This window comes from Bacillus rossius, chromosome 5, assembly GCF_032445375.1.
Source record: "Bacillus rossius redtenbacheri isolate Brsri chromosome 5, Brsri_v3, whole genome shotgun sequence".
NCBI lineage: Eukaryota > Metazoa > Arthropoda > Insecta > Phasmatodea > Bacillidae > Bacillus > Bacillus rossius.
The window spans coordinates 66,927,660-66,953,874 of NC_086333.1; the positions used below are offsets into that span (position 1 = coordinate 66,927,660).

The 26,215-nt window shown below is 34.0% G+C and overlaps 1 protein-coding gene across 23 annotated transcripts in view; it reads right to left on the bottom strand.

Moving 5' to 3' along the window:
* Nucleotides 1-26,215, bottom strand: part of LOC134531945 (leukocyte elastase inhibitor-like) — a 140,603-nt gene that overhangs the window by 44,919 nt on the left and 69,469 nt on the right. For 18 of the 23 annotated variants that reach the window (XM_063368015.1, XM_063368023.1, XM_063368024.1 and 15 more), the window contains exons 4-7: nt 25,091-25,301; nt 24,100-24,314; nt 21,281-21,466; nt 20,178-20,322 (exon numbers count right to left, since the gene is read on the bottom strand). In XM_063368015.1, the coding sequence (XP_063224085.1) occupies nt 20,178-20,322; nt 21,281-21,466; nt 24,100-24,314; nt 25,091-25,301 (757 nt within the window). Of the gene's footprint in view, nt 1-1,366; nt 4,905-20,177; nt 20,323-21,280; nt 21,467-24,099; nt 24,315-25,090; nt 25,302-26,215 lie in introns of those variants that run through there. The other 5 variants (XM_063368012.1, XM_063368017.1, XM_063368021.1 and 2 more) reach the window with 1 other exon arrangement.

A 26,215-nucleotide genomic window follows, 5' to 3' on the forward strand; every position in this document is an offset into this window, starting at 1 on the left:
TGACAAATTTATAAAAATCTTCCAGCAGTATGAAATCAATTTCAAAGATGATATCACTAAAATAAATTACCAGAAATCATATTTTAAAACTTGGAAAAAAAAAAAAACCCAATAACTTCTTGCAACTGAAGGTGTAAGAAGGGCAAAAAAAAGAAAGATCAACAAAAATAACAGCTGACTGAGAAGTATAAAGACACTAAAGGTTGAGAGGTTCCATTGGATGACCCTGACAAGTGCTACCAAGCTGTGGACGCCCTTTCGGGATTGATGTCAGTGATGGCAATTCACCATGGACTACATATTTTTTCCTTTCTTTGTTATGAATGTAAAAATACAGTGACTTGAGATAGCCTCTGCTGGGTCTAAATGCCCCCTCATGTGGTGACACCCAACGGAATCTATTATTAAAATACCCTCTTTTATCGCATAATCGTCAAACCCATATTTTTAGGCGTCAAAATTTGGATTAAAAAAACCTCTCCCGTAAACGTCGCATGATGGTTTTGGTTCCGCTATTAGATTCAGAATGCTTTGTGTGGTTATTTTCTCCTTATAAAACAATGTATTTTAAAATATAAATCTAATATTTAATCGGACATTACCTCTTACTTATTTAATTAACGGAAATACGTAGTTGTCTGATGGGTAAATTTTCTTTTAAAAACGTTTTTAAACGTTTAATGTTAATCTTTTCGCTTGCGTCACTGCGGTGTACCGCTTACAAAAATGCAGCCAGCGCACGTTCCAATCAAAATGTTTGGTTATGTTGCTTCATGTATAGAGCGCGCACACGTAGCCCAATATCGATATCTCGCTGAGTGCATGCCGCGCGCGCTCTCTGTTAAGTGCCAAGTTAACTACATCTGATAGCACATACTCTTTCCTGGTTTGTATACGGCGATAGTTACGCGTTCGTTTGGCTTGCATTTGGATCACAGATTTTATTTTACTATTTGAAGTTGAAAGGTTTTTGTTGCATGACTTTTAATTTAAATTGTTTGGCATCCACTTTTATATTTCACGTTATAAATAAACTTACTTTCCATGAATTGGTTTTATTTTTATGAATAACTTTATTTTGAAAAAATTTTCTTCCGCATAATTGTCGCACCCCAACTTTTCAAACTTGATTTTAGAATAAAAAGTGTGTCAATTATGCGAGAAAACACGGTATCTTACAATACGATTAGATTCCGACGCACATATAATCAACATTTACTAATTAAATTTTAAACAATAAGGAATTTACCAAATTCAAACATTTAGCTAATAAAGAAATGAAAAAATCATTGAAATAGGCATTTAACCAAGCACATTATCCACACAACCGACGAAGAAGTTTACAAACACAAAAAACTCCACAGACCACAATTTTAATGATGTATTTTGCAAATGCTCACGCACTTCTTGCGCCACGAACAGGAAAGACAACACACAATGCTCAGAGTTCATCGCGCACACTCTTCTCAGCTCCTAAGGAGGCCAGTCTTCCCAGGAACAAGACTTGCTTGCAGCTTGCAACAACCAACAGAAACAAGCACGGGCGGTCTGCGTGGAATTTTTTGGCGAGCTGGATTAACCTCATCCGGCGCACCTCAACAGCTAAGCACGAAGGCACAGTGACATGTTAGACCATTCAGAGCCGAGAAACTGTGCATATGTGAAGAGGCCCTACTTCAAGCACTACACTAGTCGTGGTAGCATCAGGTAAGGGAAAATACTAGTACTGTGTCCAAAAGTAACATTATAGGGAAGATAAGTGAATTTCAAAGAACATTAAATCCACCAAAAGAAAGTAATGATAAAATGATAAAACTACTACATAAAAAGTGACAAGCCAAAATATAAAAATACTAAGTATTAAATTCTTGATTTACAATTAAATACAAAATTATTATTTACAGGTAAATTACTTGATTATTCAATCTAACCTTATTTAAACACAAGTCATACGGTATTAATTTCAAATATTCTGACATTATAAAGATTTGTTTTCCTTCCATACAGGATTTCTGTACTGCGCCAGCGTTTGCTCTCGTCTCCCAAACTGTCGCTTCCAGTCTCGCTCGTGTGCGTTCCATGTTTCTTGCTTATCCAAGTTCTTACTTCTTTGCATGTTATACTGAAGAGTCTTCGCCGAAGCTGTTGCGTTTGACGAACATAGCGCTCTTGTCACAGTGGATGCACATTGCCAATACTGAATTAAAGCAAGTTTCAGCAGACAATTTTTATTAGTGCGAAACACTTTTCTCTAGTTCAGTTAAAGACCACATGACTAAACAGTGGTTAAATGTAGTCAGTAAGTTAGATGAAATAAAATTTTTTTGAGTTGTGACACAGGTACGTTATGTGCAATGAATGTATTAACAAAAAAATAAAATATCAGGATTCTGAAGCCACTACAAATTACAAGTAGAAGGGATGTGTATGCAAACAAATGTGTTTAACTGCAGGTAAGATATTTCAAGGGCACACATTTATTACCAAAACACAAACAGCATGATATGAACATTGTTACACAGTTAGATCACAAATCACAACGTATCACTACAATAACAAAAGTAACTACATAAACAGAGACCAAATAATTCAAAAGAAAATAATAAATATAAAAAATAAGAGCAGCCATCAAAGTTCTATCAAAAAAAAAAAAATTAAAGCAAAAACAGCAAATCTAAAACTCGATTATCACTAAGAAAATAAGCATTTAAATAAGCTCTCAGTCGTCCATTTTAGAAAACCCGCACTCGTTAAATACTTTACTTTATAGAAAAATTTTAAGATCAAATATATACAATAAATGGAACAAACTAATGCCTACAAAATATGCAACTATCTATACACAATTTTAACTGTGTGAGTATCAATTAAAACCAAATTTAAAAAAATATATGATGCTTGATAAATCATATTGGAGAAACATAACAATTTCTAATATAAACCACACATTGTGTGTTTGAAGCAATCATGTGACACTACGTCTCAGAGCAATGCTTTTACAAAAACTGTAATAACAGTATCTGTGAGGCCAAAAATTCACCGTTAGGTGTTTAAGTGCATACACGGGATTACTTCTATGTGCCAGTTGCAATTTAAACTTCACATTATGGCCCATACAAATCGCTACATAGCCCAGAGAGCACTAACTAAAGTGGCATCCAAATTGGTTTCAAATTCACCATCTAGCAATCCTACCACAGACACAATGCCGACCAATGAAGGTAAAGAACCTAGGGTTACCAACAGAAGATGATTCAGAGTTCCAGGCCTAACACAAGAAAGAAGACAACTAACACCACCTATGTTTTTACTAAACACACATAGCCACTTACATTTTGATATTCAAAAACATTTTTTTTTAGAATACTCTCTACATTTTCTTGAACCATACTATCCCTCTATCAATGTTATAATGGCTCTAATGATTCTGCTACAAACAAATGTGTCCCAAAATATTTAAATTAATGTTCTATAATGATTTTAACCTACATTTATAAGATAATAATTAACAGAAATCTAAGAATAAATACCTAACTATACTTATTTCTAAGATCAAAAAGGAGTTTAAATGCAATTTTCCCCTCAAAATATACCAAAATTAATAAAGTTTTTAAAATAATATATTCAGATAAAAAATGAAAAGTAATTGAAAGGTGTGTGAAAGCCTTTCCAAGTCACCTATTAAATTGTTTTTTAATCCAGTTTTTGAATTTTATTACAGTGCTTCTTAAATTCACACATCAAACTCAACTGGGTAAATTTAAAAAAAAATTGATGCTGTAAAGAGTCATAACACAAATACAACCAATGAACTACTTGCTACCTTCTAGACCAAAAATGTTTGACTTAAATTCCATCGAATATTAAGAAGGTAATATGTATTCAAAAAAATAAAACATAACGAGGGTATGCTATTCAGTTCTTCAGGGATAATACTGAAAATTAACGTGCAAGATTAAAAACTATTTCAGTGACCTACATAAACAACGGTGATTAATTACCAGTCAACCAACACGAGAAACAAATATACCACCACAAATACAAAACATCCTTTGTAGACAGATATCACACTTTCTTACAGAGTTTACAGAGCTGTACTTAATATATTCTTAAGATCTTGACCATAAAGAGTCAGTATCTTTATAATGCGTACGATGACCACTTAGGAAATCACATGAATATCACAAAAAAAGCTGCCTAAAGTGTTCTTGCAAGAGGTTATAGAACTGACATCTTTGTAGTAATAAAAGATTGGCTTCTGCAGTTAAATAAAAATATTAAATCTTTTATTCTACTAATTCTACTTAAAAGCAAAAAGATCTCTACAAGGCTGTCAAAAAATTACAGTTGATTTATTTAGCCTTATTTACAATACAACAATACATATTTATTCCATTGAAATTTTAATTTTGAAATATACAGCATTCCATTATAAATGTAACATAAAACATTATTTTTATAAGACTATGCAAATACTGTCTACGAAAATCAAAAATTTAACTTCCATCTCTCAAAGTTAATGTAGTGCTCCATATACTGCTTACCAAATACAACATTTGTATGACTGAAGAATTAGGTAATAACTGTATAAAATAAAATTAATTATGCATGTATGTTAAAATTTCAGACACAATCACAAAAACCAGCGTATCTTTGAAGCAACTGCAAAATTACATTAGGTGCAGCATGCAGAAAACAGCAACCATTCCACAGAGAGTTGTGACATTGCAGACCATACAACGTTTAGTGAAGTGCAGAGCCTACCTAGGCCCTTACGTAGCGCCCCAAGAACAACGGGACGTCCGACACTTCGTCTCGCAAATAAAACATGAAAGGGTGGTCAGCAACAAACTCTCGGGGAGATTCTTCGTTCATCATAAGACACATTTTCATCAGGATCACGCCTGAAGACAAGAGCCAACACCAACTGATCAAAATGGGCAAAGCATTACGGAATCATTTAATATGGATCAGATCACAAATTCTGATAAATACATCAAACAAAAGATTAAAAAAAAATACATTTTTAAATATTGATGCAAAATACGGTGTGCTCTTGTTTCAAATCTAAAGAAAGCTAATTAATGCAGATTACTGGAAAGTTTCCGGTGCAAATTCCCAAACAAACTTAACTACAATAGTTAAAGAGCAGATAATTGCTTCCATAAAAACAAGAATTAAATGTATTATAAATACTTTATATATATTAATAGGGAGACTGAAACCATCTCATAATTATATATGTAACAACTTTGTATGCATGTGAAGATTAACATTACCATAAAGTTCCTACCCTGCACTTTGTGTTAAGGCCTTTTAAAATAATAAAATACACTGAAGCGTTTTGTATTTTGAAAAAGAAAACTAATTTTAGCAATTAAATTATAAATCATCTTTTCTATATCATACTGTAATAATCAAGTTTATAAATAATTTCTTTGTCATGGGATGCTTCAAATTTTTACCCGATGACATAATAACAAATTTTAAATTTTAATACAGTAATTTCATTATATTTTATGAGTATCCAGTGCCTAAACAAAGATGAAGGCAAATGAAAAAAAACTGGAATAAAAGTAGGACAAGAAAGAAGTAATATTTTCAAGGGCAATTCGGGTTGTTACAAAGGACATTTGGAAGATACAAAATTATCATTGGGTTTTATAGATTTTAATTTAAAATGTGAAAATCCTATAGTAAGCACCATTACTGTAAGTCATTTCAATCCCATGTATGAACTAAATAAATAATGTCTATGATATCATAGGGAAAACCATTTGTAGCAGTCATTCACTATTGACTTCACTATTGACTTAATTATATACTATGCCTTAATGAAACAAAATTTTGAATTTTTGATGAGAAAATTATAATGGCTAAAAAACTGGTAAAACCAACACAACATATTTTGTTTCTTATTTTTCTCCCACAAGCACACACTATGCAGAGCTGCCAACCATTACGGATTTTCCGTAATTATTACGGATTTTAACCCCGAATTACGGAATTACGGAACATCGCTGGTTTATTACGGAAACGAGGCTTTGTGCTGCGAGGTAACGGAGAAAATTCCGTTTCTGCTGTGCTTGTTTCGTGAACGCAGTTTGAATACATCGCTTGGTTGCACAAATAACGGAACTAGTAAGTGTGCGCATGTACGATGTACTGTCGAAATAAGTAAATTAATTCTCGTGTTTACAAATAATAATGGGATGGTATTACGTCCGTTGTACGATACAACTAGTACATATTCTCAGACTTATCGTTTGAAGGCTACTTAAATCACGATAATTTTTGTACGGTACTTTGGCTAACCTGTGTTGTTAATTTATTTCTTGAAAGCCATTTTTTTTTTCATAATAGTGTTTTTGTCGTGTCTACAGACGTGAAATTTTTTTATGTTTTTCGATAGTGTTGTGTTCTTCAGTGCCGGTTTTAGAAATGAAGCGTGTGACAGAATAATGTGTATCTGGAAAAAAAAAAAAAACACGCAAGTCTTCAGAGCTTTCGACTTAAATATTCAAAAGAATGGCCATGCTTGTCGTTTTCAAATGTTTGGAACGCCACGGTTTTGTAATGTATGCACGTGTGACTTTTCGATTGCACATGGTGGAAGGGATGACTGTAGACGGCATATTGAATCATAGAAACATGCAGAACATTTTAAAGCCGTGACGAGCAATAAATCTACTATATCTTCGTTTTTTCGCTACATCTGAAGAAACGAAAGTAACGAACGCAGTTATTGTTTACAAGTCCTTGTGTTTGTCTTGTTTGTTTACATGACATTTCTTATCCAACCAGGATAAAAAAAAGCAAATAAAAAGACAGTTGCTTTAAAGTTTAACTTTGAATTGAAGATTCAAAATATCCAGTAAAATTATTAATATTTCTTACATATTCAGATGATTGTATTGTTCAAATATATTTTTTTTATTCATTAATTTGCATTGTATTCATATTTTTCTTTTTCTTTTGCATATTATTGTCCTTGTTTTATCTTGAGTGTGTGTTATAATGCCCCAGGAAAAATTTATCGTGCATGATTTACGCGTACTTTTTTCATATACCTAATTGCCATTACTGATAGGTGTGATTTGAGGTTGGCAGCTCTGCACTATGTCCTACAAGTTTTGACTATTTTATAACAAGAACAATATTTTGTTACTTCATAAAAACTATTTTACTAGACACTTTGAACACATCCTATTACCACATAGCTGTCCAATCCTGTAACATCCTTTAACTTTTTCCTCCATATAATCACATCACTTGTTAACAAATATTGTACATTATTTCCCGTTCTGCTGACTGACTTCCTTTGACTTGATTCCTGTTGTCCCATGTGGGACATTGGGCATCAACAGAGCATCTCCATCTTTTCCTGTTTTCAGTCATCAACTTCAACTCTCTTCGGGTCTTGCCTTCTTCCATTGCTTGCTTGTGGATTCTAGACCAGCGTCTCTCTCTCAATAGCTCCATTTCCCTTGCTCAGCGTATGGCCGATCCAGTTCCATTTCTGCTGCTTTATCTGTACGGCCATCTTGGTCACTCCCGTCCTCCTCCGTAGCTCAAGGTTGGAGATTACTTCCGGCCAACAGATTTCGAGAATCTCTCATAGTCCTTCAACCTGGAGGAAATTACTTTAGTCACTTCCAAAGTTTCACACTACTTTTGAAGAAACTGAGTTTGGTTCTAATAGAGATCCTGTTTTTCTTCCATGCTGGATAGTCGGACAAAACCACCATTTGCTTTCTGAATGTGTTGCGAAACATCCCGTGCAGTTACTAGGTCCTTACCAACCACACCAAATGAAGTCATTCACATCCTTCAAGGAATCACCCACTGAGGACTTGTTAGTGTTAGTCCTTTGGACCTTGGTTTTCTTTGATTTGATTTTTATCCCCACCTTTGCCCTTCTTCTACCAGATCTTCAAGCTTTGCTTGCATTTCACCATGTGCCTCAGACAGGAGACACAAATCGTCAGCAAATTCCAAATCTAACAACCTATCGGCTAATCGCCATCGGATACCATTTTTGCAATTTGCATCACATTCCTCATTCCCGCGTCAATCACATCCATGAACATGGTTGGTGACAGAATACAACCTGACACACTCTTCTGAACATACAGATATGGGCTCAGATACACGGCCCTCATGAATAACTTTGTACGTGTATAAACACAATACGATTCATGAATTAAATTTTTATTTACTATTCATTAAAGTTTTACACTACTTATTAATTTTTTCACCTAGTTTCCTGGTCACAAAGTTTAAAGAAATCTAAATTTTATGTATTACACAATCTTCAGTGGCTATCTCTGCCTTTCTTGAACAAAATGTTTCAAAAGTTCTTTGTAATTTTTTGCTAATTAAGCATCTTCTATAGATAACATAAGAACTCATCCATAAATATTGCAAAATGCACCCAAAAGTTTCATATGAGATCTCAAAATTGTCATAAAGTGCTAAATCGTAAAATTGATTTCAGGAATTACTGTTTCAACCATAGAGTTAAGGTAAATTAAATTTTAAACTATACTAGGTGTAAATGTCCAAATAGATGAATTACATTATTTTTTTTTAAATATAAATATACTATGTAAGATATTACATTCCAGAAAAATTTGTAAAAATCTTCTAGCAGTATGAAATCAATTTTGAAGATGATATAATTTTAATAAATTACAAGAAATTATAATTGAAAACTAAAACAATAACTTCTTTCAACTGAAGGTGTAATAAGTATGGAAGCTATCTGTTGAATAAATATTATTAATGCTTTACTTAAATAAACAAACGCATGTTAGTCCAACACAATGCAAAATATTTAGGGTCAACTGAATGGGAAAAAAAAATAAAAGGAAGAAAGATCAACAAAAATAACAGCTGACTGAGAAGTATAAAGACACTAAAGGTTGAGAGGTTCCATTGGATGACCCTGACAAGTGCTACCAAGCTGTGGACGCCCTTTCGGGATTGATGTCAGTGATGGCAATTCCTTTCTTTGTTATGTATGAAAAATACAATGACTTGAGATAGCCTCTGCTGGGTGTAAATGCCCCCTCATGTGGTGACACCCATTGGAATCAATTATAAACATACCTTACGATACGATTAGACCCCGACACGCATCAAACCAACATTACTAATTAAATTTTAAACAATAAAGACTTTACCAAATTCAAACATTCAGCTAATAAAGCAATGAAAAAACATAAAAATAAGCGTTTAACCAAGCACATTATCCATACAACTGACGAAGTTTACAAACATCAACAAACTCCATAGACCACATTTTAATTGCGCCACGAACAGGAAAGACAACACACAATGCTCAGAGTTCATCGTGCACACTCTTCTCAGCTCCTAAGGAGGCCAGTCTTCCCAGGAACAAGACTTGCTTGCAGCTTGCAACAACCAACAGAAACAAGCACGGGCGGTCTGCGTGGAATTCTTTGGCGATCTGGGCTGACCTTTTTCGGCGCACCGCAGCAGCTAAGCACGAAGGCACAGAGACATGTTAGACCATTCAGAGCCGAGAAACTGTGCATATGTGAAGAGACCCTACTTCAAGCACTACACTAGTCGTGGTAGTAGCAGGTAAGGGAAAATACTAGTACTGTGTCCAAAAGTAGCATTATAGGTAAGATAAGTGAAGTTCAAAAAACATTAAATCCACCAAAAGAAAGTAATGATATAATGATAAAACTACTATATAAAAAGTGACAAGCCAAAATATAAAAATACTAAGTATTAAATTCTTGATTTACAATTAAATACAAAATTATTATTTACAGGTAAATGACTTGATTATTCAATCAAACCTCATTAACACACAAGTCGTTCGGTATTAATTTCAAATATTCTGACATTATAAAGATTTGTTTTCCTTCCCTACATGATTTCTCTACTGCGCCAGCGTTTGCTCTCGTCTCCCAAACTGTCGCTTCCAGTCTCGCTCGTGTGCGTTCCATGTTTCTTGCTTATCCAAGTTCTAACTTCTTTGCATGTTATACTGAAGAGTCTTCACCGAAGCTGTTGCTTGTAACGAACATTACGCACTTGTCACAGTGGATGGACATTGCCAATTCTGAATCAAAGCAAGGTTCAGCAGTCAATAATTTTAGTGTGAAGAACTTCTCTCTAGCTCAGTTAAAGGCCAAAATTCTAAACAGTGGTTAAATCTAGTCAGTAAATAAGATTTAAATTTTTTTTTTGGGTAGTGACAGTTACATTATGTGTAAAGAATGTATTAACTAAAAAAAAATAAAGATTCTGAAACCATTACAAATTACAAGCAGGAGGGATGTGTATGGAAACAATGTGTAACTGTAGGTAAAATATTTCAAGGGCATACATTCATGACATTTCTGATTAAGATAAGTCCACTTAAAAAAATATATATTGTACATAACTGAAATATATCAAATACGTATCCAAGCCAATTTATTTTCTTTACTGTTCAGTTATTGACAGAAGGTGCAGTACATCTGAATGCTTAGCAACCTTTAAATGCATCTCTCTCTATCCAGCTCTTTATCTCTCTGTAACTCTATATATATTTTTATATCTCTCCATATCTCTAAATCTCACTTTATATATCCATATCATTCTATCTCCATATGTAAATTCATATATCTCTATATCTCTAACACTATTTTTATCTCTTTATGTATCTATCTCCTCTATGTAGATATAGTTATATTTTCTTAATATATATATATAACTATCTCTGTAGCTCTATACCTCTCTGTATATCTATATCTCTCCATCACTCTGTATTTCTCTATAATTTTCTCTATCCCTTTCTATCTTACTCTGTCACACTGCCTCTCTTTCTTTCACTTTCTCTATATCTATCTCTATTTATCTCTCTTGCGCTCTCTCTCTCTCTCTCCATCTTAACTCACACGCCAGCATTATTATTTGGACCATAGAAAAGAGGAAATGACATGTGTTGTTATCCAATACTACATGGAGGTAAGAAGTAAGGGAGTTGGTGTATACAATCTTTGCCATTTTAATACTTGAAGTCAAAATGAGAATGACCTCTAACATTTTTTTTTTTTTTGCTTTGGCATAGCTAAATATTTTTTTTGTTACAATGAATTATAACCCTAATTTCTTGCAAGTGTGTGTATTATGTTTCTTTAGCAACATTCACTACATGGCATCATATTTATGATTCTTCCTAACGAATTATTTAAAGCTATTAAACAAATTTATAGCATATTAGCCTTTATACAGCTACTATATCAGGTACTTCAGAACATAAAATCATTCCATAGACTAATAACTCCATGGTTTCAAAGGTCAAATGCACAAAAATTCATAGAGATCGAATGAACGATGAGTTATCAATGCAATGATGAAATTTTATCAATAATATAAAAATTCTGTTAAGGAATGGATTTTATCAGAATCTCACCTAGACAGCACAGTAATTACCATTACAACAATTTTGTGTTCAATACAGTCAAATGTTTTGTTCCCGCCAATAATAAGATATATGTTAAATTTATTTTTATTATTTTTTCCATTTTAAGATGTTGCCTATAGAAAACACACAAATATGCATAAAATGTGCGATCTATGCATGGGTAAACAAGTCATTTTTAGGATTTAAGTGGACAGTCCAAATTATTATATTTGATGTGCAACCTAAAACTGAAGTGAAAAATTAAAAAAAATATATATAAAATGCAGGTTAGGAAAAGGCTGACAGAAGTTTCATGAATTCCAGAACCATTACTCTTCTATTTTGCAGCTTGGTTGCGACTTTTTTTTAGATCAGTTCTTCAGTCTGGTTATTTTTTTCATTACTTTCTTTACTGCAATTACCCATCTACGCCCTGAAAATGAAAACTCCTTGAAGCAAACAACCAATCGGTTGCACATTATCCATAATCATTTACGGACAAGGTTACAAACCATCGACACACGAACTCCATCGACCCCAGACCTTTACAAGACTCGCTCGCACACTTCTCGCACCACGGAAAGGAAAATACGATGCTCAGATCTCATCGTGCACTCCCTTCTTCAACTCCAAACTCAGCCAGTCTTCACCGGGAACATAAAGTTCTTGCAGCTCGCAACAACCCACAGAAACACGCATGGGCAGTCGCCGCGAAACTCTCTGGCGAGCTGAATCAACAACGATGAGGTCTCGAAGGTAGCATGTTACCATTCAGTGCCGAGCAACTACTTGTGAAGAGGTCCTGCTTCAAGCACTACACTAGTCATGGTGGATGAAGGAAGGGGAAAAATAATAAAACAGCCTATAAAATTAATGCCAAAGGAAAACATTAGTGCGGCAAAGCAATCCTTCAACATAATTTTTAATAAAAATTGAATGCTTGAAATTTTAAAAAAAATGTATCTGCTAACAAATAGTAATACACATACAGAAGAAGTATGTATTTACAAAAGAGATAAAAGAAAAAAACAGATAATGAAGTAACTACATACTTATAAATTACTGGTAGGAGAGATACATAATGCACATTTGTATAAAAAAAAATATTCCAATTTTTTATCACTTCTAGCGAATAAATAAACCCATGATTCAGGTCCCAAAAAAAAGGGTGGCCTACAAAATAGATAGACTTTGATTTTTTTTTAAATTGGGTAAATGTTTTTGCCAATAAAAAAATACTAATATATATATATATATATATATATATATATATATATATATATATATATATATATATATATATATATATAATACTTAGGTATTAAAACATTAAAATACAGTTAATACAATATAAGATTATCTTGTACAAAAAAAAAGTAATCATGGTGAATTCACAACACTCTTTCTTGTGCCATCTATAAAGAATGATGTCTGAAGTAATCCTTTCCCATGCACAGAATTACTTGGTTAATAAAGTAAAGTTGATTGTAACATTTATGGAAAAAGCTTCCCTTTCATTAGACATAGTTACAAAAAATACAGAATCATCTTGCAAAGAAGAGATATTTTAGAAATGGGTTTTAACTTAACTGTTCAGGTTGAATATAAAATTATAAAGCAAATTAAAGCTGCTCAAGTCAGCAAATCATAATACCTATATAGATTATTTTTTCCCAAATAGTTAGTCATGATTAAGTATGAATGTTTGTCAATGGTTTAAAATAATAAAAATGACTTACAGCTGCTATTTTTAAAACCCCAATTACCTAATATAGTCAACATTAAGTTTATTAAAAAATACTACCAATAGAAAATTACTCAATAGCAGTTCATTCACAGATCTGAAGGGGCAGAAAATGAACGCTAACTTTGAAACTGTTGTATTGGGTTGAGATTGAACAGAATACAATATGCAACAGGAAGGAAAGATACAACAGCCAAATGAATTTTATTAGTGCATGCAATCAAAGCGGAAATTTTTTTTTAACATTTTGAAACAGTATACCTACTCAATTCAAACAAATTCAATTAATTAAATTTACAGCAAACAGTAAACATGGGCATAGATCCCCCCCCCCCCCCCCCGGAAGTAAGAAGCCCCTCACTGAGGGGACCCACTTGCCTCTTGCAAAATCATGGCTGTGAAATGGGGTAGATAAACGTAAATGTCAAAACTATGTTTTATGGAAAACTTTCTGTATATTTAAAAGTTTTCTGCTTATTGTATGTACACATACAGGCCAAAATTTTGGCAGAATACACACCCTATCCAGATATAGCTTACGTTGGTTGAATATCTCTCTCCCCCCCCCCCCCCCCACACAAATTTTCGCAGCGGACCCCTTGAGAATCCTACACATTTGCGCGCCCCTGCTTACAATAACTAACTGTATATGATTTTAGAGAGATATCATAAAAATTATTTTCTTAGAATTTTTGACAGCAACGGAGACTGTTCAAACACTGATGCTGCAAATATGCTTTTGGCTAAACATATTTGAGCAATAAAATGTATTCAAGAAAAATAATGGAATAAACTGTATTTCATATTGACACATGAAAAAAATTAATCATAAATTAGTGCACTATTGTCATTTATGATGCTTAATATTTTACTACCTACTTACTTTTTCTCAATAACTCTAGTTCCCATTTGTTATGGTTATAGCCAATATAATTTTTTTGGAAATTTTTATACTTTTGAATTAGCTGGGGGCCAAGATTTGGTCGGTATGTTGTGAACAAATTTCAAGGAACTGCTAGGGAAAACGTGGAACCAGAATGCATACTTAAAAATAAAATTAAAAATAAAAAAGTTGCACATTTTGGGCGATACTGATCTAAATGCGTACTTCTCAAGAGTCCAATGTCAATCAAACACATTGTAGTCTTTATGTTTAACACTGTCTATAAACCAAGTAGACTGGGTAAAAAAACCTTAACTGTACTTGTAACCATAAATTAAAAATCTGAAAGTTGTAAAATTTTCAGTCTGTTCAACCAAAGATTTTTTTGTGTTGGCATTCACACAATTGTTTTTTAACTTGAAATATTGTAAACTAACTTACACAGCAAAAAAATTCTGAGCTTAAAAGCATAGAGTACCAAACATTAAAATTAAATGACAAATGATAACTTGGCACACAAAATTAACATTTGGTTCTTTACTTTTCAAATGCAAACGTATAGAATAGGATGCATAACCACGTAGACAACATTTTGTATTTCATGGATGAATTCTGCACATCGTTAACTCAACATCCGTAAGCATAGCTACCAGCTATTAGCATGCTTGGAAAATGCCAGGTTCTCATCAAAGCCATATCAATCAGCAAGCAATAATACCAACCCATCACATTCACGATAAGTACAGCACTAATAAGCATGATGGCAACAGGAGACAAATGTTTTACATGCAGGATAAAGAGGTATAAGTACAACAGAAAGAACAACAAGTATGTGTATCAACAATTTTTGTGTTTTACGTAGTATCTACTATCCAATAAAGTGCTGTTAACACAACATTCAAAGTAACAAAAAAAAATTTTTGGAGGGGAAAATTAAGATGGCACAAAAACTGTACATGAAAAGCAAAATAAAAAATACCACTTTATTACACTAAAAACCAAATTATATTTTAAATGATTCACATATCAGATATAATAAAATTAATTTAATTTTTAATGTACTCATAAAACACAATGAACAGAAAATTTAAACTACAGTAGATTCCCGATTATCCGGGTGCAGTTTATCTGGTTTACTGGTTTGCAGGTTAATTGTGCCATATTTCACTTCCATAAACACAAAAATAATTTTTAAGAATTTTATTTTTTTTATTTTTATTTTTGTGATCTGTTGATGTGCCAAGAGCAATTAATGCTGGGATTCAAGACGAAAAATGCTGCCAAACATAGTGCATACATAGTTGGTACAGTTGGTAAGTGTTAGAATGCATCATGAACTTCAAAACTGCTAGAGCAAATTATAACCGCAACCTTGTAAGCCATGCACTCTTGTGTGCCACGTGCCCTTGTGAACCGTGCTCAAGTAAAACTGGCACGGCACGGCACGGCACAGTTGTTCGTGACTCACGCCAACTATAACTGGCCTTCATAGTTTCAAGGCAGCAGTCGCAATGCAGCAGTACTTTTTTCTGACATATTATTTAGACAGTAATGTCGCATACTAAATGCAAACTGGTAGTACTTGACATCCAACAAAAATTTTAAATCGACTTAAAATACTGCTATGTTTTACTGATGTATACTGAAAATATTTCTATAAATTACATCAAAAACTTAATTACCTATTACATACAAACTTATACACTGTTTGTCTAGATATTCGGGACAAAATTTTTTTTTTAAATATACAGATTTCCTTCAACATTGCTTTAATCGTGTTTTTTGGTTACTCGTAGACCCCTTGCTAGTCTCAACCCCAGATAATTGGGAGTCTACTGTACTGACGCTCTGTAACAGGTTTGAGGACCAAACTTAAAAAAATTAAGTGATTACTTTAAACTAAATGATAATTGAATCCAATACAACATGAACTTACATATAAATTATGTTATTTATTAGCTTTGCATTTAAATAACAGTTTAAATTTACCAACAATGTAATATCTTAAGTTTCTTGTGTTTGTTTCAGGAGGATAAACTTCAATCAATATGAAGGTAAAGAAATATGGCACCAAGAGAATACTTAGGATACCAGCTAGAAACTAGCACAGGCACACTGCCTGCATAGGAAGTATCCACGGGAAAACAACAGTTCCTGACAAGACTGTAAATGAGCCAGTACAATAACAATCACAATCACATATCACCTCGCAAAACCACTCAATGGGCCCAGCAGGTGCAGTCATTGTGCACGCTTCAGTTGCACATTAGAAGTTTAAGTTTTGGCCTCTTGGCTTTATTCTCAGCAGGAATAACATCACAGTAGGATAACTGTACACAGTTATGCATAAATAATACTGGAAGCTTCAGTACATTACGAGCTAACGATACTTGTAAAGTTAATTGCTACTGTGTAGGTGCTTGACATGAACTTTCTGCCAAGTTAAGGATGTATGTTCCGTTCCAGGTCAACTATTATATTTACTTGATTGAGTGGCTGAACTTTCACAAAATGAAAAAAATATATGTATTGCACACTTTTTCCACAACTAGCTCGCAAAGTAGCATTTTTAACGTTTTCGTGCAGTATGGATGAGAAGAATAAAATCTATAAATACAAAATTGAATGTTGGTATGTATGACATCGATAAACTGACACCACTTGACCAATCGCTATGTCGTTGGCATATTGAACTGTTTTTTTCAAGAATAAGGTTTTTATGCTAACCATTTTTTTTGTAACTCACCGCTAGATGGCATTGCAGCGGATCAACTTCTAAAACGTTCAATAGACCACTATGGGTAAGCGAAAATCATAGGTCGTAGACATACAAACAGTATTTGAGTGTCATTTCTCTATGTCCACCAAACTGTGATATATTGCTACACCGTACAATGCAGCTATGAATAACTATTATTCTTTTATTTGTAGGCAAATGACATTAAACTATCTTTGGACATCTTATCTTTCAATAAACATTAAATATTTTTTATATCACACCCAACTAAACTATCTTTGGAAGTCTTATATGTCAATATTTATAAGATATGTATTTTGCTATAACTCAAAGAACACATAGCAACAAATAATATCAGTACTGATTGTAACTGTGATTAGTAATAATTGATAAGTTAATAATAACAAATAGTGATTGTGATTTTGATTAATAATTGGTAAGCAAGTATAAAATATACCGTATTTACTCGCATATAGGTCGCCATCGCATATAGATCGCACCCATAATTTGAGGTCTTGAATTTGGTATTTAAGATTCCCCCCATATAGATCGCACCAGTAATTTAATGACGCGAATGGCCGGCGCGCCGTGCACGAAAGAGTTAACGGGTACTGTAAAACTCCGCTACTACGAGAGCTGATAATGGCGTGATAAATCGTTGTAACAAGTACTCGTAATAACCGAATATAGAAAATTGAAGTCAAGTTAGATTCCTAACTTCTTAAATTGTCTTAATTGTAGACTATAACTCGAAAACAGTGCTTTGTATTGAAAAAATGCACAGAATAAAAGTTGTAGTAAATTTCATTACGAATAAAAAAGGCCTGTTATGATTTTTTATATCTACAGCGGTTTTCGTTTTAAACGTGTGATTGGTCTGACGCGTGAGGAAGTTCCCGACACAGATAAGATAGTGGCTGGGGAAATCATTGCCTCTCCCCTTCCCTTTTTCTACTTGTTTGCCATCCAGGTGCAACATCGCCCTTCGTTTACCATTTTTTTTGTGTTTACTGCGTGAACATTTTCAAAAGCTTTTTCCCCCTTCTTCGATGATGTCATTTAAATCTTTCGTTGTCTTTGTTGCCTTTAATTTTTTTTGTGTGTTTGATTTATTGTTATGAAAATTCGCTTGGTTAATTAAGATATAAGAACAATGCTATCCTGATATGCTGTGACATGTTTTTGGAGTAGATAATGACAGCGACAGTCTGACAGGATGCGCTCCCGCCCTTGCCGTCAGCGATGTTTATTTTGACAGCTCAAGCAATTATCTTTTCCACGTCCCTTCGCAGCGTAAAAAAAATTAATAAAAACATCTTGGAATGCAGTTGGAAAAGTAACTATGCAGTAAAACAAATATATTTATGGCCCTGCTAAATTTTTCTAATCAATAAAATTTGAGGTATTAGTGATTTTTCAGCAGAAACTGCTGTGTGACTAATAAACAAATTGTATCATAATAACTTATAAAGTATTTATTAACGGCGAAGGACAGTCGTATAAGCCCATAAAAATATTTATTTTACCGAGAATGGACTATACAACCTGGCTTTTGCCGCACGTGGTGTGGGAGGAGAGGAGGATGCTGACAGTTTCTCACGCGGAAGGTAAGCTACCACAGTGGCTTTTCATGCCGGCGGGTAAGATAACATGACAGCTGAGACGGCTTTTCGTGCCGATAGTGGACGCGCCGAGCTCGGCTAGACACTGCCGCGTGGACAGTCTAGAGGGGTGGTATCTATTTTTAGTCATCTTTTGTATGCCTGCCTGCTTACAGTACAGCTCTCGCCAAGATAAACATGAACACGTAGCGCCCAACAAAGTGTAACAGACTTGTTTTTCAGCAGATTTTACTCAAATTTTCGACTTTCTCTGCTCAAATTTTTCACGGTTTCTCAAAAAACGGCCGTATAAACGGAATGGACGGATCAGAGGGGGGGTCGCATCGGCGGGATTCTACTTTATTGCAAAAAAAATTCCTCAAAAATTTTAAAAAATTTTTCTTCACATATAGGTCGCACTTAATTTTTTCCCCATCAAAACTGGTAAAATTGCCGCGACCTATATGCGAGTAAATACGGTAAGTGCTATATGAATACGTAACTATTATTCTTTTAATTGCAGGAAAATTACATTTTTAACAAATGCAATTAAACTATCATTGGACATCCTATCTGTTACCTGTCAATAAACATTAAATATGTACTAGCAATTATTTGAAAATAAAATAAATATAAATAGTAGGCAGGAAAATTCCTGCTGGGTTCCACTAGTGGAATATAAATTTGGAACATTTTAGGTTTGAAGTCAATTTTACTGACTATTACGAGATATGGATTATTTTCTTTCAGAAAAAAAATTAATTTTTATCTGGCTTTATAAAATTATCAGAATATTTATAATTAAAAAAAAAAAAAACCATACATTTTTCTTAAATTTTTTTAAACCAATGTATGCAGTAGCCAACAGCACTGCCTTTACACCCAAAATTATTCATGTTTTTATTGCATTTGGTTCTCCTTATCCATACTGCACAAAAATGTTAAAAATTCAACTTTGCCAGATAATTCAAATCCCAGTCCGGCCAATAAACTTAGATATTCCAGAGTTTCTCTACATCACTCCTAGTAAATTCTTGAGTTTATATTTCTATCTCTGATGACCTGCAGTCACTATGTCAAGTATTTACATATTTACTAAACAAAAACAATGTAACAAAGACTGTGTCTTGATTTTAACCTTAATTGAAATCCTTAACGCTCGGGCCCACACACCATCAAGGTTTTTCGTTTTCACTTTTAATTAATGGCTATTACTACAATTTTAAATTGATAACTCCATTGCATTTGTTGGTCTGCCACACCGAGTGTAGTATCACGGCATCATGGGTGTAAAAAGGTGCGCAAGTCTTCGCAATCATCATCACTTGCAACTTTTAACACCCAAGATATTATACAAAAATGCAAGGGAAGTATTGAATTAAAATTCTATAACAACACCTTAAAAAAAAGTAATGATGAAAAAAAAAAAAAATCAACATGATGTGTGAGATCAAGATATATTGGCCAGTTTTTTTTAAAAATCCAAACCAAAAAAAAATAATGTATGCTTAGTGGTAAAAAAAAATTTTAACTTCTAAAATTTTGCTCACGAGTGAACATGTTTTAATCTGTGGTCGATATTACTTGGTAAAAGAAAATTTTAACGATTAAATTAAAAGCATTTCTGGGCCCAGGTTATTATTATTTTTTTTTAAAATTTCACGTCTGTAGTGACTAGCAGACATGTTACCCGATGTAAACCCGACATCCAGATCGCGGGGCGTGCTGCCTGTGCTAGTTTGAAGCGCGGACAAACGGCAGGAAGCGGGCGGGGCAAAACTCACCGGTCGCTGCGGCGGCCTCGCTCCCCTCTTCATTCACCTCGATGAACGCCTTCTGCACCACTTGGCTCACCTTCAGGGAATCGCCCTCCTTTGCCGAGATGCCCGAGAAGTTGGCCGTGTCCTCGAACATGTCCACTATGCCCAGCTGCGGGACGGAACAACCACGGTAAGCACGCGGCTTGAAGGGAACGACTAACACTCTCTAAAAACTCTACCTACAAAGGCAAGTTTATTTATATAATCTGCTACCGTGTTTTATCGCATAATCGTCAGACATTTCATACTAAAATAAAGTTTAAAAAGTAGGGGTGCAACGTTTATGAAAAAAAAAAAAAAAAATTTTAGGTAAAGTTATTCACAAAAACAAAACCCATTCATGGAAAGTAGATTTATTTAAAAAGTGGAGTATATAAAAGCACGCCGAACAATTTAAATTAATAAGTCTTGCAACAAATACCTTTTTTTCAACTTTAAATAGAAAAACAAAATGTGAATGCGAGCCTGAACTGACGCATAACTATCGTAGTGTACACACCATGAAACAGTGCGGGCCAACACATGTAGTTAACTCGGCTCTCAACAGAGAGCGCGCATTGGATGCAATCGGCGAGATGTCAGTATCGATATTCGACTACGTGCGCGCGCTCTATACGGGAAGCAACATAACCATAACCAAACACGAATGATGCCAACTAACGCTGGCTACATTTTTATAAGCGTTACATCGCGGTGACGCAGACAAACAGATAAAGGTTATTACGTTTAAAAACGTCTTCAAAAGAAAATTTACACATCAGATAACTTCGTATTTCCGTTAATTAAATAATTATGTGGTAATGACCAAATAAATATTAGATTTCTACTTTAAAACACATCATTTTATACGGAAAAGATACCTAAACAAAGCACTCGGAATCTAATAGCAGGACCAAAAACATCATGCGACGTTTACGTGAGAGGTTTTTTTATCCAAATTTTGACGTCCTAAAATATAGGTTGACGATTATGTGATGAAACAGGGTAGGTTTTTTTTAAAGTTCCAGCTTTGTCTCCAAAAAAAAGTATGCACATAAATGGTTTTCAAATTGAATAGCCAAACATACCGCTTTCAAAATTGGGTTCAGGTCCATGGACTTCTCCAGCTTGAACCGCGGCAAGGACACGTTGACCTCCGTCGAGTACATGTTGTTCATGATGTCCGAGATGGAGACGTCCGACAGCTTGGCCTCCAGGTCTGCCAACCCGTCCTTCTTGCGGGGCAGCAGGATCAGCATGCTGACCTTGTCTCCCTGCAACAGCCCTCGCCACCATCAGTCACGTTTGTCTTGGGGTGTTTCCCATCTTGTTTACATCAGTTATCTGTCCATAATGGTAAACACGGCAGAACGAAGTGATGTTTCATACTGTGACTGGCTGTTGGGTGTGTTATTATGTTAGAGTTATTTGTAGTAAACAACTTTGGCTCTGTGAACTATGTATGTGATGATTATTTATAACTGTGAAATATATACATTTATATATTTTTATCATATGAAATAAATATAGCAATATGTATTGGAAAGCTACTATGTAATATGCAATAAGTATCTTGCAAAGCAAAGGCAAAGATAATGAAGATAAGAAAGAACATAAAGTTGAAGCTATGAAACAGGTACGCACAGTCAAAAGAAAGAAACCATAATACATTAAATAATGAAACAATTATAAGCAAGATGATGACTAGGAAAGAACAAAGAAAATAGGACAGACATGGTCAAGGAATTTTAAACCAGGGTTGTGGCAGAGAGAAAAAAAAAGTAAATATACCAAAACATTGAAAATTTGTGGGGTTCTTGGAAAAGTTGGTAAGTCCAGTTTCTGAAGTGCAATGTTCTGTAATAAGCAAAAAGAAGAGATTTTTTTTTTTTACTTTTATAGGCCTTTGAGTTTAGTTTATTTTTTATTTATTTATTCCATTGGGTCTTACATTATGGTAGGTAACATATTGCTATGGAACAAGTCAGTTGTACATGAATCAATCAGTGTAATATTTACCATCTGCAAATCTAAACAGATACATACTAAAATCAAAGTGAGACATTGAAGAACTGAAATATACATTTGTAACAAAACAATATGTACATATATTTTAAAAATAACTTTTTTTTATTTTTTATTTTATTAAGAAATAAAGTTTTTTATGCATGTGTGTGTGTTTTTTCTTCGACTCTGTAAGAAGAACTTACACAGATTTAAAAAATTATTTTTAGGACACATACTTTGTTGCAAATTTATGCTTGTTTGAAATTAAGGGCGGGATTCATTGTCGAAGGCTTGTTTGGCGAATAAGTAATACTTTATAAAGTAGTGCTTATTCTTCAAGTAGTATTTATTCCAACAATGAATTCATAAACCTTTACTTGACTAATTAATACTTCAACAAGCACTACTTATATTGGTCATGCTGTACTTGATGAAGTAGCTCAAAAAGTAAAGGACAAATTTTGTGTCAACATAACGCAAGCAAATATACCGCTGTAAATACATAGTTTACCTGTTTGAAAATAAAAATGCCCACGTTTCAAACCATATATGCAATTAAAATAATGAAATTAATACGTAAAATGATATTTATACTTTATTTGATAGTGAACTTGAATAACATAAATATGAACATGTATTAAAAACAAATTTACAACTACATAAATATGTTTTGAATGTTTGTGTTGTTAAATTATGTTGGCCATCTTGTGTCTGTGATCTAAAAGCGGGTGAAGTTAACCACGTGGTAGCGAAACAACTTTCGTGATTCGTGATGACTAGTGAAAAAGAAAAGAGAGGAAAACATTATACTGATTCGGAAAGAATTTTGTTTAATAAGTTGGTCTTAAAATACAAAGCAGTAGTTTCTTTCCTCAGTTCAGGTTCAATTAACGGCATGATAATTTGGATGACTGTGTTCTTGCTGAATTTGAAACGTAGCTTGAACTCAGAATCACTATACCATTCAAAAGGGTTTAATGCATCTCATATGTAGCGCTTTGGTGTCCGTACATTGACATGGTCCTCGTAAACTTCATCCGCAAGTTGTTCAAAATCATCCCACCTACCAAAATCTATCACGCTAGCTGCCGAAGAGGTTAGGTATGTACGTAGCCTGTATTGTTTACAAAACTAAGCGGCAACGATTTGTTTCGTTTCTTTTCCCAAAATTCAATTTGTTTACTCTCTTAATTTTAATTTAATATATGAAAAAAATTAACGGGAATTAATACCTTACTTAACCTATTCCTTACAACAAACAAATCTGTACCCGTACTTGAGTCACCTAGATAGCCGACTTCATGAAGTATTACTTATATCAATGAATAGGCATGGCTTATTTGATTATGAATACTTGCGAACAAGGCAAACTTATTTCATGACTGTGAATTCATATTGAGCAGTACTTGTTTGACGCAGTGCTTCGTGAAGTATTACTTTAAGTAGTCCTAATAAGCAGTGCTATTTTTGTTCGCTATGAATTTAATGCCATACTTAAGCATGCATATAAGCAGTACTTTTTTCAAGTATTGCTTATATCACCACTATGAATTCCGCCCTAACATAATGTAGCTCTTCAGTACGGACTAAAAACAAGTATATATACTGTGGAAATTCAGCAGGACTTAGGATATTGATATTTAACTACACTAAGAAAACCTCAAAACCATCCTCTCTCACCTTCCTACTTTACCAACTAATTAACCACATTTAGTTTCCTTTCTGTGACCAGAAGTCAGCCAGTGCAAAGTAAAATTTTGCAGTACAATTTTGTTTCATCCTTGGTAGCAAAATACTTTCACCCAATTCAGTTGGTTGTCAACCATTCCCAGCAATCATACTAACAGCAATTTTGGCTGACTAAACTTTATTGAAGCAGTCGAGGATCTGGGGCGCTCACCTCGTACGGCAACACGAGCGCCTGGGCGTCCAGTTCGGCAACGTCCCCGTAGCGAAACTTCTTCTTGATGTGCATCATCTGCACGTCCGTCTTCTGCGTCGGAGTCTCGTAGAACGGCTGCGTGGTGGTGGCCTCTGGGTCGAACTTGGAATGCCAGTTCCCCTTGAAGTACACGGCGTTCACGAGCACCAATCGCGTCAGCGCATCCAACATGTCTGGGAAGAAATCAAAACACTCCACCTTAACCAAACACATTTTTTCTTACAATTGCGTGCCATAAATAAATACCTTCATTCGACAGTTGTCAACAAATCTTTAATATGCACACAAACCAAAACTAATTATATTTAATACTGAACCATCAAAAAAATTTTGGCCAGTGTAAAAGTTGTTTTCTTTATCAGTTAATAAAATTAAAAATAAGTTTTACTATCCAAAAAAAAAATTTAATGACAAATTAATTTGTTATTTAAGTTATGTTGTGTATTCATGCACACGATAAAAGAATTTTTTTGAAGGTAATATTAACTGACATGGGCATATCCAGGGAGTGCAGTAATAATTTTAAATTTAATATATATATTTTTTAAACTAATCGAAGAAGAATTTCATTATAATGGATAGCAGTTTAATCTAAATTCAAAGCAAGTGTGTTGAAAATAGTGCGTCACTTATTAGGTAAATATCTTCATATCTATTTACTTGTAATTAAACGGTGCCTAAGTTGATTATTCTAACGATTTACTTTTAAAAATTGTTGTTAAAATAGATCATAAAGATTTAAAAAAAATAATATAACTATGACAAAACCCAACCGGAATTTAAAAAAAAAAATGAAAGTTGAAAAAAATTTTTTTTTCAGATACCTTTGATACCTGTGACAATATCAGTATCGGGTATAGGATACTGCTAATGCTTTATTTGCCAGTTTGAATGGAAATTGATAATCTTGGTCGGGAAGACTGTAACGGTAACGGTAAGGACTGCTCACCTGCGGAGATGAGGTTCTTGATCTTGTTGCGGGTGCGCTCCTCCACCCACTGGTTGATGGTCTGGGCCGAGGCGGCCGCATCGCCGAAGTTCACCTCCTGTGCCTCGGAGAGGTAGTGCCTCCTGGCGACGTCACTGAACTCTGGCTTTATGCCGAAGCCCGCCTGGGCGAACACCTTGTTGGCGACCTCCAGCGTGATGTTCTCATCGCTCTGTCAGGGGGGAACACGAGACACTTCGTGTCAAGGAAAACGTGCGACACCATCAGATTTCTTAAGGCGGAGTCTCATATGCCATGATGATTTTTTTCTCTCTCTCTTCATTTTTCAAGTAATTTCTTAAAATAAAGGGCTATTTCTGTAAATTTATCACTAGACCTCTGTTGCATATCTTGCTGTCACAAATATTTTACTAATGTTTAAAAATGTCGTGCAAGTGATAACACATAATTATGAAGAATCCAATCATACTACACTTAAGAGAATATCGGTTGAAAATATTTGTTACAGAACCACAAATTCAACAAAAGTCAAGTTATAAATTTACAGATATAGACCTTAATTAATAATAATGAGAAAATGGAAATAATGACCATGAGGTGTAACTCTCCACATTAAGGTCAGAGCTTCACTCACCATGTTGATTTTTTGTGGCGATTTTTATTAGAAAATTTATGAAAATGAGACCACAGAAGCAAATTTGTGCATGTCACCTATTTGAATAAACATATAAAATGAACTACTAGTGATGCAATTAGTCAGGCAAAAAATTTAACTATGAAAATTTAATTGACTTTCTCTCAGAGAACTAAAAATGCCGACTGTACAGTAAAGCAAACTGGAAACAGCCTGAATACAACCGAAGAAACATGAATGTGAACAGCTCAACTTGTGCTGAGTTTTAGAATGTACTGAATCATAGAAAGCAGAATTAAAGACCTTCCACTGGAGTTACAATCTCTAAATTTTAACATTCAATTTGTAGCATGACTACAAATGGATATGGATAGGGACAATATTATATGGGTAAATTTTTAGGCTAACTACATTTGTAAAATAGGTTATTTCAATGTTTTTTTGTTTTTTTTATGAATTCTGTTAATTTATAAATATAGCATATTATTGAA